Source organism: Salvia miltiorrhiza, chromosome 7 (genome assembly GCF_028751815.1).
Source record: "Salvia miltiorrhiza cultivar Shanhuang (shh) chromosome 7, IMPLAD_Smil_shh, whole genome shotgun sequence".
NCBI lineage: Eukaryota > Viridiplantae > Streptophyta > Magnoliopsida > Lamiales > Lamiaceae > Salvia > Salvia miltiorrhiza.
The window spans coordinates 31,539,329-31,556,423 of NC_080393.1; the positions used below are offsets into that span (position 1 = coordinate 31,539,329).

The window sequence follows — 17,095 nt, forward strand, 5'->3', positions numbered from 1 at the left end:
GATGACATGTGCAGATCGTCTGAACCATCACAGTTGACAGGCATGAGCTTGGAAAGAAACCATGAACCTGCAGCCGAGTGGGTAGGATCATTGTGCAGCATCGGATTTCCTTGATGCGAAGTCTCTTCCTGAGAACATAGAACCAACTTCCAGCAAATGCATTTGGCATGTGGATTTTTTTCAAAAAGTTTAGAAGCAACCACATCCGAAGGATTCAGCACCGACCACGACCTTTGTTGAGTTTCATGCCTCTCACGCATGACACGATCAATGTTGAATGTCCCAAAGCTGCTTGGTTGCTTTAGAGAAAGAAGCAGTAAGAAAAAAATGGGAGAAGGTAGGATATGAAATGGTTTTTAATTTCGACGGGAAATGAGTAAAATAAAAAAGAATTAGGTTTTAATTTTGTTTTAATCTTAGTCAGCAATTTAGTTTTACTCAACAACTAATTACATGGCAAAATAATCCACATAAGCTCCAGCTCATCACTCCGGCTGCTGGAAAAAATTGAGGGACTAAATTGCAAAAATTGAAAAAGTGGTGATTTAATTCGCCACACTTCAAAAGTCATGTTAAATTGCAAATTCAAAATTGTTCGTGATTTTTTTTGCAAAAACCCCTAGATATAATTATAAGAAGGTAAAATATTCATAAATAACATACCTAATAACGGCACAAGCATGACGAAATGGAATCTCGTCCAATTCGAACTGAGCACAATCACAAGTCCGATTCTTGAGATCGACAATGTAGAATGCATGGTCCTCTTCAACACTATACATATGTGTCGTCGTCCCTCGAACATCTAATTGCTGACCCGCTTCAACAGCCACATGTAACTTTACCGCTACTACCTCAGTCAACTTATGTGACCTTGATGATGTCGAGAGGCGTGGTGCAGCGAACCATTTTTCCATAATGGCTCGATAAGACTCAATTAATGAGGCAACCGGGAGGCATCGTGCCCACAACAACCTACTGTTCATCGTCTCAGCAACATTCGACGTCATGAAGCTCGTACGTCGTACATGGAACTTGGACCTAGCCCATCGCTCGACACCAATAGTGTCGAGGCGTCTGTGCGCGTTAACTTTGAGGACTTCAAGAGCAGAAAAATTTCAATGAAAATCGTCTGATCGATAGAAATATGCCGCTGCTTTGAAAACTGCAGCTACATGCAACCCATAATGCGCGAGATTCTTCTGCAAATGGTAATAACACAGCACGTGCGAGACGTTCGGGTACACACACTCCACAGCATTTCGGATGCTCTTGTGCTGATCAGATACAATTAAGAGATCATCAGGCTGACCAAAGCAACTCCTCAGTCAGTGGAAGAACCAAGTCCAAGACTCGTTGTTCTCAATAGGACCAAGCCCAACTGCGAGAGAAAACATGCCTTCGTTCCCATCCTTTGTAACGGCGACAAATAAAATGCCTCTATTCCTTCCCTTCAGATGGCCGGTTCCATCTACGACGATGACCAGTCTCAAGTTACTCCCGAAGGCAGCCACGCTCTATCCAAGAGCAACAAACATATGATGAAACTCGCCATCAGCCTTCATCTCAAGGTCATATAACGTGTCGAGATTACTTAATCTCAGCATATACAAATATGACAGGAGCATCTAATAGGAGTTGTCAAAATCACCGTACATAATCTCAATCACGATGTTTCTTGCTCGGAGAGTGAAGCTGTAATTGATCTCAATCCCGAATAAGCGCTGCATCTCTGAAATCATCTCCTTCGGCTTCAAAATGACCCTCTCACCGACCAATTTCTGTGCAAAATACTTTCCAACGACCCTCATTGGAATCTATCTCGGGGTAGTGCGATTCAAATCCATGTGGCAGGTATGATTCATCACCATCTTAATCACTCTCCAAATCGAAACACTCTGAACGGCTCGCAGCATGAATGGACAATCGTTGCCATGCTTGCAAACAAACCACAAACGAGTCTTACTGGATCGATCCACGGCGTACTCCACGTGATTCTTCATATGGTACAGGCCAACAGCGATCGCCAGCTCATCCTTCGTCCGGAATAGAGCCTCCACTGATAATATCTCGCTCTCGAGTACATTATGATCCTCCCAACCTAATGCCAGCGCATCGTCAAAATCAAGGACTGGAATCTCCTAGTGACGTGCCTCAGGCCCCGCTTGCTCAACTCCACCACGAGGCTCGACAGCGGGCTGCTCATCCGAAGTGAAATTCTGAGGCCTTGTTTGTCTCTAACTTCCTATTCAGTCGTAACTGAATCCAATATCTCCCTGCGTCATATGTCCTCTTCTTCATCATTCGAAGATTCGGACTTGTCTTCCTCTTCCTGCGACAACGATGCGTCCCTGCAATCATCATGTCTCGGGATACTTCTTCCAACGTTCGTCTCAGTAGGCAACACAGTAGACCGTTGTGAGTCATAATATCCCCGCTCATGATTCTGAGAAACTGCAGCTGTAGATGTTTTGTCCGTCTCAATCACGTACACAACGGGATATCTTTTTTGCTCGAAAATCAGACAGTTCAAATCCGAATCAGCCTTCAAAGCCACTTTTATTTTTCTCCCTTCGTCCGTGGTCGATATGTAGAAAAGCATATAAGTGGATCGATCATCTTCGTCTAATTGCTCGTGTACCTCCCGCATCAAACTAGAATGACAAAGTTGTTCCTTCGACATGTATACAACAACCTCATCGTCGTCTACATACTCGGCTTTGTCCCACTGACCATTATGCCGTACAACGATCGCTTGAAACGACATCTGCTTCAAAACGACAAAATACAATATTTAAATACACAAAATAAGAAACCTTGTAAACAAATACACGAAATAAATATATAGAAATGCTCGCAATAACATAATAAACAACAAAAACCAAACCGTGCACAGGTTTTGTGGAACCGTGCACGAAAAAACCCTAACCGTGCACGAACGAACACTAAGGGTGGTAAACTGATTTAATTTACTTATATAGTGTTTTAGATGATATGATTAAGTCCAAAACATGTAATAAGTCATATATAACATAAATATCGAAATAAACAACACAGAATCACGCCAAACAAAACTGTGCACGAATAAACACAACCGTGCATGGTCTAGTGCACGGTTTAATGCACAGTTAGATTTTAATATTTAATGTTATCTATTTTAATTCTAAACAATATTATTATCTCCCTAAAAAAATTTCACATTAATTCAACACATATAAAGGTAACCGTGCACAACCGTGTACTCAAGAACAATAACCGTGTACTGTTGAAATTATAAAAAAGTTATATTTCACATACCTTATGTAATATAGACTTCGGATCAATTTTTGTTGGAATTTGGAGTAACCGTGCACTAGTCATGCAGTAATGTTGAGAGTATTTTCTTGATTTTTGTTCAAATGTATAATGAATGAATTGATTTGGTTGGTATGGACTTATTTTCTCCTTCATTAACTACCCAACAACTTCATGTTAGATAGGAGAATGCGTGTGTATAAATGCCACAACATTTAATATCTAAATGTCTTTCTAAAGTCAGCTGCACCATTTAAAGTCATCGGCTTCGTGCGTTATTTAATGAAGCTCTGTTATACATTAAGGTTTTTGGAATAAAATCATGCAGGTCATGGGGTAATCATGATAATAAGTGGGTTTGAGATAAGTGGGTTTCTCAAACCCACATAAAATCATAAGAACAATTGCAATTTCTCGCCATTTAGTTTTAGGCGTCACTGCGTCAGTTTTTTATTTTATTAAATACATAAATATATTAGATGTCAACATCCAACACTTTTTGACTTGTCATAAGAGTATTTATGTCATTTCACTTAAAATGTGCTACTAAACTTATATTTTTATGAAGCTTGATAAAAAACTTATTTATTTTATGAAATGTGCCACTACTATGTATTGTCACTTAGTTTTACGTGTTTTTCTTTTTTTTTTCAAAATTTTGGGAGCCGTTCGATTAATTTGATGTATTTAAAGGCTTAGATGTATTCTCTTTTCTTTACTTATGCCTTATTCTTCAATCTTTATAGGGAAAATGCTACTGTGAAAACACTCTTAAAATAAAAATAAAAACGTTTTTCAATTTATGAATTTTATGTAGAACACGTATAAATTCATCCAACAGGGTTACGATGATACATTTGGGATTCGAACTCAGGACCACGAATTCATCCAACAGGCCACGAATCAACCGTAGATCTTGTTGATCTAAGGGCTGAAAATTGTTTATATTTATATTTTAAAAAGTATTTTTATTTTAGCCCTCCCCTATATATATATATATATATATATATATATATATATATATATATAGGGGGCCGCTCCAATGAGACCCCCTAATTTTAGTGAGATCTAGGGCACGATCTGGTGCGTTTATTTTATCAATCCTATGGCTGATATTGTATCTGGAGGGTGATTTTTTTTCGCAGGGTTCGAATCTTGGAGGGAGCAGAATATTTTAAATTTTGTTATTCATCAGTATATACTGCATTGTTCAACAGTATATACGGCCCTGTTCATCAGTATATATGTCTTATTCATTACGAATTTTATTTTTCATCAGTATATACATCTTGTTCATTAGATATACGTTTTGTTCATTAGTATTATATGTCTTATTCATTGTACTCATGTTACACGAAAAATAGGGGGTCTCACTGGAGTGCGCCCCTATATATATATATATATATATATATATATATATATATATATATATATATATATATATATATAGGGGAGGGCTAGAATAAAAACACTCTTAAGTGTATAAAATATAAATGATTTTCAGCCCTTAGATCATCAAGATCTACGGTTGATTCGTAACCATGTTGGATGAATTCGTGGTCCTGAGTTCGAATTCCAAAGGTAGCAGAAAATTATTTTTCACAATTCGTAACCATGTTTGATGAATTCGTAACCATGTTGGATAAAATTCGTACATTAAAAAACGTTTATATTTATATTTTAAGAAGTATTTTTACCGTAGCCCTCCCCTATATATATATATATATAAAGCTTGAATCACAAATTACTATGATCTTCAAGGTCACAAAATTTTTATAAATCAATATTCACACAAACATATATATGTACACATTTTTCTTTATGCTAACATTTGAAATTAAAGTTTTCCTCAAAAAAAAAAATTAAATTAAAGTTACAATTCCCCTTTGGTGGCGAATTTGTCTATCTGTGAAATATCAAGGAATTTATCCAAGCCACTGGCTACAAGGAACCTGACAACAAAAGAAAACACAATGATCAAATGTTAGTATTATTTTCATACAAAAAAAAAAAAACAGAATACTACTAAGCGATGTATATATAGAGGCATACTTGTCCCTAAGAGTTGTGGTCATGGATTGACACCCTCCTCGAATTGTCGATTGTAGATTAACAGCTATGTTTGGGTTATGAATGCTCTGCCGCACGTGTATCCACCCATATTCTCCCTCATCACCACTTGACACTTTAGCCCTACATCATATTCACATATAAGAATAATTTAAATCTTAGTAATCTCTATTTAAAATTTCAACATACCTGTACATATGGGCGTCAATAGCAAATGCAGCGTCATTGGAGTCCACAAGACACCCATCACTTACCCAACAATCGCCACATGAATCCAGCTCCCAACCTTCCAATCTCTCCTCCTTACACAACCAAAACAAATATCACTCAAACTCCAAACTAATTGATGAAATTTGAGAAAATGAAAAAGAGTAAGGCTAAATATATATAGTTTACAAAAATTCATACTCCCTCTGTTCACGAAATGTTGTCCGAGTTTTAAAAAAATTTGTGTTGTTTATTTAATTAGTGGAGAAAGGGACCCAAAAATGAAGAATAATGCAAAAAGTTAATTAAATTAGTGAGTGGAGAAAGGAACCCATAAATTTCCTAAAAATATTCGTGGACGAAGGAAGTACTAATTAGCCTCATGTTAAATAGTTTGACAATTGGATAAAACTGGTCTAAAACACAAAGGATTTATCTCAGGAATGTCAATTTAATCCGAAATTAATGATCTGACTCAGAATAAATTTAGAAAAAATGACAAATTGTGACCAAAAGTATATAATTTGAAAAAAAAAAAATCAATCTAAAAAGCGTGTTAGTTCGATTGACACCACTCACCTCGATGTAATTCCTGAATTGCTCGATGATCTCCACTGCTTTGGCCTTGGCAAACCTAGGTTCGGACAACACATCCATCCTTAACTCCACCGACTCCAACGGCTCCTCAAGATCTTTGATCAAACTCCCGATGCCTTCCTCCGATCCTTGCAGCTTCATCCTCACCATCTCAATGATTATCTTCACTACCATATACGCCCCTGCAAATTAATCAACCCCCACCACCTTTACAAACACAAACTCAACCACTAAATTAAAAATAAAATAAAAAACTACCATCATCAAGAAAATAGTTCTCCTTCAAGGCGCCATGTCCAGAGGTCTCCATCATCAAGTGCGCTTCGACGCCGTCTCGGTTCAGCTGAGCTCCTTTGTCGATGACATTCCGATAGCCGACTCTGTACAGGCAGTGGCGGCCGCCTCTATCGGTGATGAAGCGCGTGAGGGCCAAGCTGGTGCGCGCGTCGGTGACGACGGTGGTGCCCGGATGCTCCTTCAAGACGATGGCGGACATGAGGGCGATGAGCTTGTCGCCGTTGATGGGGTTGCCGTCCTTATCGACGACGCCGCTGCGATCGACGTCCGTGTCGAACACGATCCCGAGATCGGCCTTGGTTTGGAGGACGGCGGCGCGTGTTAAGGCCATGGCGGTCTTGTCCTCGGGGTTGGGGATGTGGTTCGGGAACATGCCGTCGGGGTTGAGGTGGAGGGATCCGAACGTGTCGGCGCCGAGCTTGTCGAGCACATCCCATGTGAAGAACCCGCCGGAGCCGTTTCCGGCGTTCACGATTATCTGCAAATGGACCATTTACAACGCATGCTTTTAATAATTCCCAATAATTTTTATTTTATACTCGCACTTAACCTAAAACTATACTCATTTTGTCAAAAATGTCTTAATTATACCAAATATTTATTTAAACATTAAACTATCCGCTATATAAAAAATGTCCACGTTTATTTTTCGATCCCCATAATTTTGATGTGGCTCGCCGATATCACTGTAGAATTTTATTTTAAATTTTTAAAGAAGGTGATATATATAAAATGAATAGTATCATTTTAAACCTCTAAGTATACCGCTTTATCAAACCTTATCATACTTGTATAGAAAATATCTTACGTCCCTTTTTAGGCCCCTAAAATCTTAACATGGCTCGCCTTGTGTCAGTGTAAAATTTTTATTTTTACTTTTTAAATAACATGACACAAAATAAAACATCACATAAAGCTAACTTATTTAACATATTTTCAAACAAATAATCATGGCCTCGCTCTCGTGTATAACGATGTCTTTTGCAACTTGAATCAAATATTTATTTATTTGGAAAAATGTTTAATAAGTCAGGTTTTTAATTAGTCCAATGTGGATCTTTTTTAATGCTATGACACATAACAACGTCGTTTTGTGTTATGTCGTTTAAATAATGAAAATAAAAATTATACAGTGACATCTGACAAGTCACATTAAAATTTTGAGAGCTGAAAAATATAGGCATGGTATTTTTGATACAAAAGTTGATAGTTTTGTGTTTAAATAAGTATTTCTTATAGTTCATGAAATTTTTGATAAAGCGCTATAGTTTGGGAGTTAAAAATTATATTTATTTTGTGTCATGTCAATTAAAAGATAAAAATAAAAATTACTGAGTGTCATCCAGCAAGCTACGTCAAGAGTACTATGGGGAAATCAAAAAATGGTCGCGGGACATTTTAAATATGTAGTTGATATATGTAGTTTGACGTTTAAATACTTGTTTCTTATAGGATATTTTTCATAAAGCTAGCGGATATAGTTGAGTTTTAAAGTGATATTTATCCTTTATACTTAGGGAGATTAATTGGTACCTAGATACACAAATTTTTGGCCAATTCTTCTATTGCACATAATCTTTAATTTTGATATGATGATACATAAACTTTCAATTTGTGTCATGAAACTAAAATCTCTAAATTTATAGTTTTTTACAGGCTACCATAACAATTTTTTACAGGCTACAACAACAGTTTTTGACCCGTGTCTATTAGCATATTTATTTTAATATAAAAATGAGTAAGAAAGAGAACCTGAAATCCTTGGAGAGGAAAATCATAATGGTATGGATGATTGACTCTTTGCTTGATAATATCTCTGAGATGGTTAGAGTAGGCGCTCATCAAATCCACTTTTGTCGGCGGAACTCTAAGCGCCGTCGACACTTTCATTTGGCGGTTCGCGTATTTCCGGCCAGCTTTCTCACAAATCTCCTCCACCTCTGATGACGTCAACCCTCCTTTTTTCGTGAAAAATTTCAACCCGTTGCGAGTATAGGGCAAGTGCGACGCTGTCATCTGGTCCAAATTAAACCACATTTTAATTTACATCAAACTCCTATTACTTATTTGTTACATTTCACAAGAATAGAATCACTAGGAAATTATATTGTAAGAGAAATCTGATACATTATTAAAAACTATAGTTTTTAATTTATTCTATATTTGTGACATTAAGGGTGTTTTTTATTTAAGTTGGTGAATGACGAGTAGGGATTAAATATTACTTAAAACCTTTAAGCGATCAAGTAATATTGTACCAAGCATCGTTAATTATAAATTATTCAAGTTTTTTTTTTTAGGGGAATTATAAAGTATTCAAGTTAATGTGCTATCAAATGTATATAGGTCAATAAAAATAAAAAGCTCAATGTTAGTTAAGTTGTCAAACGTAGAAGAGAATGTCCCATCCCTTAAAAATTTGTTCTCCTCACTCATGTAAGGCGCGCGCAAGTCAATATATCAGAATGTACTCAACATTCACCCCATTAAAATATTCGATCTAATTGTAGTTAATAGATTTTAATTATAAATTAATAAATTCTAATTAAAGATTGATGAACTCTACTTGAATTTGATTAGGATAGATACACATTATATGAGATGAATACAAGTTTTTGTCCTTAAATTAAAAGTGCTGAACAATCATATTTAAATTAATGAGAGATAAGATGCAGAGGTAGTATCCTGTGCACTCGGGTGCAAAATGACACTAACACTTACACTATTTCGTTTTACAAATGACACTATCATGTTAATTATATAAATAACACTGTCGCGAAATGACACTGATATTAAATGACACTATTATATTATCGAAATGATACTGTACACGGTGCACAGGAGAATTTGTGTAAGATGCATGGTTTATGATACGTACCATTATAGAAGCATCAAATAAAAATGGAGGCAGCTGTGTGCTCATGAAGCAAGCCGGCGTGGTGGCGAGTCCCATGTCGTAACCGACGCAGCCGGCCCGCTCCAGGCCGGCAAACACCGCCACGCTGAGAACCCCGCCGGAAATCCTGGGGTCCTTCCCCAGCGACACCCTAACCGCTTCTCCTTCCCTCTCCAACCCATTCCTAACCCACTCCCCGAAGCTCTCCGCTATCGCCTCCACGGCCGGCGGCGTCAGGTTCACCTGCCTCCCTTTCTCGCCTTCCACCGCCACGCCGCGCACGTCCGACCCGTTCTGCAGCCGCCTGATCTTGTCGATCTCCTCATCCACCACCACTTCACTGTACCTCGCAGTGGCGGACTTAGATTCCACTCGCACTGCAAATTTATTTGAAGAAAATGTTGGCAATGCGATGAAGCTGTTGTTTGGATTCAATCGTTTTGAACTTAGAAATGATGAGATGATTTTGGAGTTGGAGGAAATGTTCGAAGCCGTGGAAGCCATGGAGAAATGTTTTGGCGCTCTTGAATGATTTTTCAAGTGTTATAATTAGTTGGAAAAAAAAATGAAGAAATTAATTGGGGAGATAAGATATTATGAGTAGTGAAGGAGAACCTTACATTTGCAGATTCATTCTTGGATAGAAATATCTGTTAATAAGCTTCCAAAACTGCATGCAGATTTTTATCTTGTTTTATATGAAATGTAAATCCCATGCGTTGCCTTCATTTTCCAGAAATTTTGCGTCTGGATATATTAATTATGTTGTTATATACTTGACTTGAGCAGCAATGGTATATGTGTTGTGGCAAAATATCTTAACAAAATATCAACCTTGATTGTTCTGGTCGGGCCAGTCTGATCCGAGCCCACTAGGTGAAAATGGAAACTTTAGGCTGGCTCAGCCCAAAAATCCATCAAGTTTAAGAAATAATGGGCATAGTCTAAAAATCACTTTATAGAATCGTTGACACCTCTGATTATATTTTTTGCAGTTTGAAATAATTAAGTTAAAAACTCATTCTGCTCTCTTGATTAATGATAACCAAAGATCATTAATATCGTTTTAATTTCTTTAGTACGTCCGACAGAGAAACCAATAAATTGTTGACATTCCTTTCATAAACATAGAATTTTCACCCTTTTTGTATTAATAATTGGGTACCTATGTTCACTCAATAAATTGAGACCCAAAAGCTACCGATATATTTCATCTTTGATTTACAGGTACAACATGGTTATGGCCCATGGGCCTTCTTAGCAAATTAAGATTCTTGTCCAACGGTAGAAATTAAATAAATTGAATCAACTTAATTGTTTCTTGAGGGTTTCTACCACTCTGGAGCTTGGTGGATATGAGGCACATAAACTGTAGAATGATTCTTCATAATTAAGCACGTTGGAGACAAATTTAAAGTCAACATTAAGAATGGAAAAGATCGGTTTTATTTATAATATACATATTTTTAAAGCAACCTCTTTAGTATTTAGTCTATTTAAATTGTGAAAAAAATATTATAATATTTAATCTGTTCCATAAGAAAAAAGTATCATTTTTTTTTTTTCATTTTCGTCCGTCCCATAAAACAGTATCATATTAATAAATTCTAAATTTAAAACATTCAACCATTCGATTTTCCTTAGGCCGAGTGCATTAAAACATTCAGGTTTCTTGTTGGTGGCAGACAAAAGTTTATGCTTTTACTGTTTGCTTTTTCCTTTTGTTGACTTCTTTGTTGTAGTTGTTAAGGGGTGTGTGTTGTATTATTCATTCCTTAAGAAATTCAGACGAGAAAAAAAGAGAGCAGAGAGAGCTGTGAGAGAAAAACTCTTGCAGTAGAATTGGGGTGTGATATACACGAGAGATCGTGAGGTATTTGAAGAGGGTTTTTCCAGCGTGGGTTTGAGAGTGTACGAGAGTGAGAGGTTGATCTCATCTTGGGTGTAATTCTCGATTCATTGTGTGACGAGTTCGCGGGTTGTGCGAATCGTCGGAGTTCTTCAATATTACGAAGAGTATTGCTCCCGTGGACGTAGGCATTTGCCGAACCACGTAAATCTCTTGTCTCATTTATCGTCTTGCATATTATCTTGATTACTTGTGGAGATTTTCTTATTTGCTAAGATTGGGGACGTTTCTCGGTACAAACTTTTCTGCTTTTACTTTTTGCTTTTCCTTTGTTGACTTCTTTTCCGTAGTGAAAGTTGTAAGGAGGGAGAGAGAGCATTATTCTTCTGCTTCTTCATTTTCGATAGAAGAGAGAAGAGAGAGCTGTGAGAGAAAAACAGAGAGCTTGGGGTGTGATATACACGAGAGATCGTGAGGTATTTGAAGAGGGTTTTTCCAGCGTGGGTTTGAGAGTGTACGAGAGAGAGAGGTTGATCTCATCTTGGGTGTAATTCTCGATTCATTGTGTGACGAGTTCGCGGGTTGTGCGAATCGTCGGAGTTCTTCAATATTACGATTGGTGTTGCTCCCGTGGACGTAGGCATTTGCCGAACCACGTAAATCTCTTGTCTCATTTATCGTCTTGCATATTATCTTGATTACTTGTGGAGATATTCTTGTTTGCTAAGATTGGGGACGTTTCTCGGTTGTATGTGCGTTATAAATTGTTTCCGCTGCATTGGTATTATTGTATGGATTTGCATTTGATACCAACAATTGGTATCAGAGCTTGATATCAAATTTGGGTGGTTGAGCTCACATTTGAGGGGTATTGAGCTGGTCCTAGCAGAGGCGCATACCAGGTGTTCGACGAAATTCCTGAGAGAAACGAAAATCTGAAACAAACTGAAAAATGACGTCTACGAGTGGTGCGGTCAAGATAAGAAAGTATGAGATAGCAAGGTTCAATGGGAAGAATGATTTTTCCTATTGGAGGATGCAAATGAAGAATTTGCTAATTTCACAAAAGCTACACAAAGCTTTGGCGGGAAAAGAAAAGAAGCACGAAGACATGTCGAATGAGGATTGGGAAGAGTTAGATCTTGAAGCACGAGCGTCGATCATTCTCTGCCTAGAGAGGGATGTTGCTTTCTTGGTGGACAATGAGGTAACCGCCGCGGGAGTATGGTTGAAGTTAGAGGCGAACTTCATGACGAAGACTCTAACGAATCGGATCTACTTGAAATTAAAATTGTACACTTGCAAGATGGAGGAAGGTACACCTATCCAGGAACATTTAAACAAGTTTGATAGGTGCATATCGGACTTGAAGGATATTGATGTGAAGGTGGAAGATGAGGATCAAGCTCTCATGCTACTACTCTCATTGCCAAAATCGTATGAAAATCTTGTACAAACCTTGATGCTCATGGGCGACACTCTGACGATGGATGAGACTAGGACTTCACTCCTGTCGGATGATCTTCGAAAGATTGCAACTAGTGGCATGGCTACTAGTGGGAGCAAAGAGCAGGCACATGGATTGTATACGAGGGGCAAGACAAGTGATCGAGAGAAAGGCAAGGGAGTAAAGGCTAGATCCAGTTCAAAACCTCTTGCAGAGAGACCATGTTTTAAGTGCGGGGAACTTGGGCATTTCAAAGCAAATTGCCCCAGCAAGAAGACAACTTGGAAGAAGAACAAGAACAAGTACAACAACAGCGGGAAGGTACAAGGGACACAAGAAGCTGGTTTTGCTTCGCAGGAAGGGGATATCGGTGAGTGTTTCAATGCCACGGGTAACGAGGAAAGCTCCGGTAAGTGGATACTTGATTCAGGATGCTCTTATCATATGTCTCCGAATAGGAAGTGGTTTACTACCTATGAGGAAATAGATGGTGGAACTGTTTTGATGGGAAACAATCATTCCTGCAAAACAGTGGGGGTCGGTTCGATCAGAATCAAGATGCATGATGGGGTTATCAGAACCTTAAAAGATGTGAGACATATCCCGGAACTATGTAAGAACCTTATTTCCGGTGGATGCAAAATTATCACTTGGAATGGAGTCATGGAGGTTGTTCGGGGTTCTTTAGTTGTGATGAAAGGTATCCGTCAAAGAAATTTGTATACGCTTTTAGGCACAACAGTGACGGGAAGTGCGGCAGTTGGAGCAGATGGAACTAGTAGAAATCAAGGGGACTACACCCGGTTATGGCACAGGAGACTCGGACACATGTCAGAGAAGGGTCTGCATCTACTTTGTCAAGAATGTTTGCTGAAGAACTTGAAGAAGCCTTGCATGGAATTTTGCGAGCATTGCGTGTACGGGAAAACACACCGAGTTCAGTTCAGGGCCAGCAAACACAGGAGCAAAGGCATCTTAGATTATGTGCACACTGATGTCTGGGGGCCAGCTACAGTTACCACCAAGGGAGGCTCCAGGTACTATGTCACGTTTATTGATGATTATTCTATTTATGCTTGGATTTATTTCTTGAAGCATAAGAATGAGGTGTTTGACACATTCAAGAAGTGGAAAGCAATGGTTGAAAACAGGACAGGAAAGAAATTGAAGACATTGAGATCTGATAACGGTACAGAGTATACAGATGGTGCCTTCAAGAAGTTCTGTGACCAGGAGGGAATTGCTAGGCACTGGACTGTCAGGAATACACCGCAGCAGAATGGGGTCGCGGAGAGACTGAATCGCACGCTGCGAGAGCGAGCAATGTCCATGCGGTCTCATGCAGGGTTAGGCAGAGAATGGTGGGCAAAATCGATGTTTAAAGCACTTCATGTCATAAATCGATCTCCACATTCGAGCTTAGATGGAGATACTCCATACAGGCTATGGTCTGGGGAACATGCAGATTATGAGAGACTCAGAACTTTTGGATGCACAGCATACTATCACGTCAGCGAGGGAAAGCTTGAGGCGAGGGCCAAGAAGGCAATATTCTTGGGGTATGCAACTGGAGTGAAGGGTTATCGCTTGTGGTGTTTAGAAAATTCAAAGTTCATAATCAGCAGGGATGTTATCTTTGATGAGTATTCCATGGCAGCTAAGTTTAAAGCTACAATGCCCGGTGAAGATGAAAATGAGACGGTCAAGTCTCAGGTGATCAAGATAGAACCTAAGGATCAACCAGGTTCTAGTCGTGTTCAAGAAGTAGGTCATGGAGACACTCGAGAACAGAGTGATGAGGAGTCTGAACTCAAAGCTCTTGATCAAGAGAATGTAGATGTTTTACACCAACAGCGGCTCGCGGATGATTTGGTTTCCACTAGGCCAAAGCGAGCATACAAGAGAGTTCAAAAGCTGGGGTCAGATCAGCCTTTGAAGCATTATGGGCAGGCAAACTTGGTCGGGTGCGCACTACCAGAGGATGATGCGGTGCCAGCATCATACCAGGAAGCTATTCGGGACAAGAATAGCTCAAGCTGGTTGGCTGCGAATGAAGAAGAGATGGAGTCTTTTCGGAAGAATCAAGTTCTGGAGGGGGTTCTACCTTTGCCCAAAGGAAAGAAGGCTATTGGTTGTAAGTGGATCTACAAGAAGAAAGAGGATAATTCTGAGCTCGGTGGGATCAGGTACAAGGCGAGGTTAGTAGCAAAGGGATATGCACAGAAGGAGGGAGTGGACTACAATGAGATTTTCTCTCCAGTAGTGAAGCACACTTCTATTCGGGTGTTGTTGAGTGTTGTGGCTCACAGTGATCTTGAGCTGGAACAACTCGATGTCAAAACCGCTTTCCTGCACGGAGACTTGGAGGAGGAGATTTATATGCGTCAACCTGAGGGCTACAAGGTTGAGGGTAAAGAGGATCATGTTTATCGCTTGAGGAAATCCATGTATGGATTGAAGCAATCTCCTCGACAGTGGTACAAGCGGTTTGATTCTTTCATGCTGAAGCATGGTTATTCCAGAAGTGATTATGACTGTTGTGTCTATATTCGGAGACTTATCTATCTTTTGTTGTATGTGGATGACATGCTTATTGCCTCGAAGAGCAAGGTGGAGATAGATAGACTGAAATCTCAACTTGGTAAAGAGTTTGAGATGAAGGATTTGGGCACTGCTAAGAAAATACTGGGTATGGAGATTAGAAGAGAGAGGACAAACTGTGTTTTGTTCCTGAGCCAGAAAAGCTACATTGAGCGGGTTGTGCAGAGATTTGGGATGCAAGATGCAAAATCGGTGGCAACTCCGTTGGCTCCTCATTTCAGGCTCTCTAGAAAGCAATCTCCCACTTCACCTGAAGAGAAAAAATTGATGGAGAAAGTGCCTTACACTAGTGCAGTTGGCAGTTTGATGTATGCTATGGTGTGTACACGTCCGGACATTTCACAAGCAGTTAGTGTTGTGAGCAGGTTTATGGCTAATCCTGGAAAGACACACTGGGAAGCTGTGAAGTGGATCCTTAGGTATTTGAAGGGTACCAGCGACACAGGATTGTGTTTTAGTGGAAATACATGTCAGGTTAATGGGTGTGTGGACTCGGATTATGCGGGTGATCTAGACAGACGACGATCTACTACGGGATATGTGTTCTGTGTACACGGTGCCCCCGTTAGTTGGAGATCGATGTTGCAGGCTACAGTGGCTCTTTCCACTACCGAGGCTGAGTACATGGCTTTGGCAGAGGGGGTTAAGGAAGCTTTGTGGCTGTGGAGTCTTCTGGGTGATTTTGGGATTAAGCAGGATCGCGTGGACCTGTGGTGTGATAGCCAGAGTGCTATACATTTGGCAAAGAATCAGGTTCATCATGCTCGTACCAAGCATATTGATATCAGGTATCATTTTGTGCGGGATGTCATAGAGGAAGGTGATATTTCTCTTATGAAAGTGCACACAGATGAAAACCCAGCAGACATGTTAACCAAGGTGGTGACTGGTGGCAAGTTTCAACACTGTTTGGACTTGCTACATATCAACCCGTGTTGATAATCAAACGGGACAGCCTTTCGGGGCGGTGTTGGGGTGAGGTGGAGCTTATCCTTTTGTGTTTGAACTACAGGAGCTTGATCCCTGGATTGGGTATGTAGGCAACCATGGAAAAGTGGTGCAGCTTGTACGGGTGTCCATGTTCGTGGGCGGTGCTCGTATTCGTCCTACATTTGAGGTTTATCAAATGAAGTACGAGGTGGAGAATTGTTGGTGGCAGACAAACTTTTCTGCTTTTACTTTTTGCTTTTCCTTTGTTGACTTCTTTTCCGTAGTGAAAGTTGTAAGGAGGGAGAGAGAGCATTATTCTTCTGCTTCTTCATTTTCGATAGAAGAGAGAAGAGAGAGCTGTGAGAGAAAAACAGAGAGCTTGGGGTGTGATATACACGAGAGATCGTGAGGTATTTGAAGAGGGTTTTTCCAGCGTGGGTTTGAGAGTGTACGAGAGAGAGAGGTTGATCTCATCTTGGGTGTAATTCTCGATTCATTGTGTGACGAGTTCGCGGGTTGTGCGAATCGTCGGAGTTCTTCAATATTACGATTGGTGTTGCTCCCGTGGACGTAGGCATTTGCCGAACCACGTAAATCTCTTGTCTCATTTATCGTCTTGCATATTATCTTGATTACTTGTGGAGATATTCTTGTTTGCTAAGATTGGGGACGTTTCTCGGTTGTATGTGCGTTATAAATTGTTTCCGCTGCATTGGTATTATTGTATGGATTTGCATTTGATACCAACATTTCTAATTGAGTAAAGAGTAATTAATATGAATTATTTAAAAAAAAAATGTACGTTTGCTTATATTTTAGTTCTGTTTACATATTCATATTTATTTAACACCTCCTTTAATTTCCATTCTAAATCGTGTGAGCAAATTGTGATTTAAACTCAACAACA

General features: G+C 39.3%; 1 protein-coding gene across 1 annotated transcript; it reads right to left on the bottom strand.

Annotated features, from left to right (window-relative positions):
* Positions 1-5,038: 5,038 nt before the first annotated feature.
* LOC130995929 (uncharacterized) lies at positions 5,039-10,028 on the bottom strand. Its single transcript, XM_057921437.1, has 7 exons — positions 9,344-10,028; positions 8,218-8,481; positions 6,427-6,943; positions 6,151-6,350; positions 5,554-5,666; positions 5,347-5,487; positions 5,039-5,246 (listed from the first exon to the last, which is right to left on the bottom strand). The coding sequence occupies exons 1-7, from the start codon at positions 9,863-9,865 to the stop codon at positions 5,168-5,170; spliced, it is 1,836 nt and encodes a 611-aa protein (XP_057777420.1). The 5' UTR covers positions 9,866-10,028; the 3' UTR covers positions 5,039-5,167.
* Between the last annotated feature and the right edge of the window lie 7,067 nt (positions 10,029-17,095).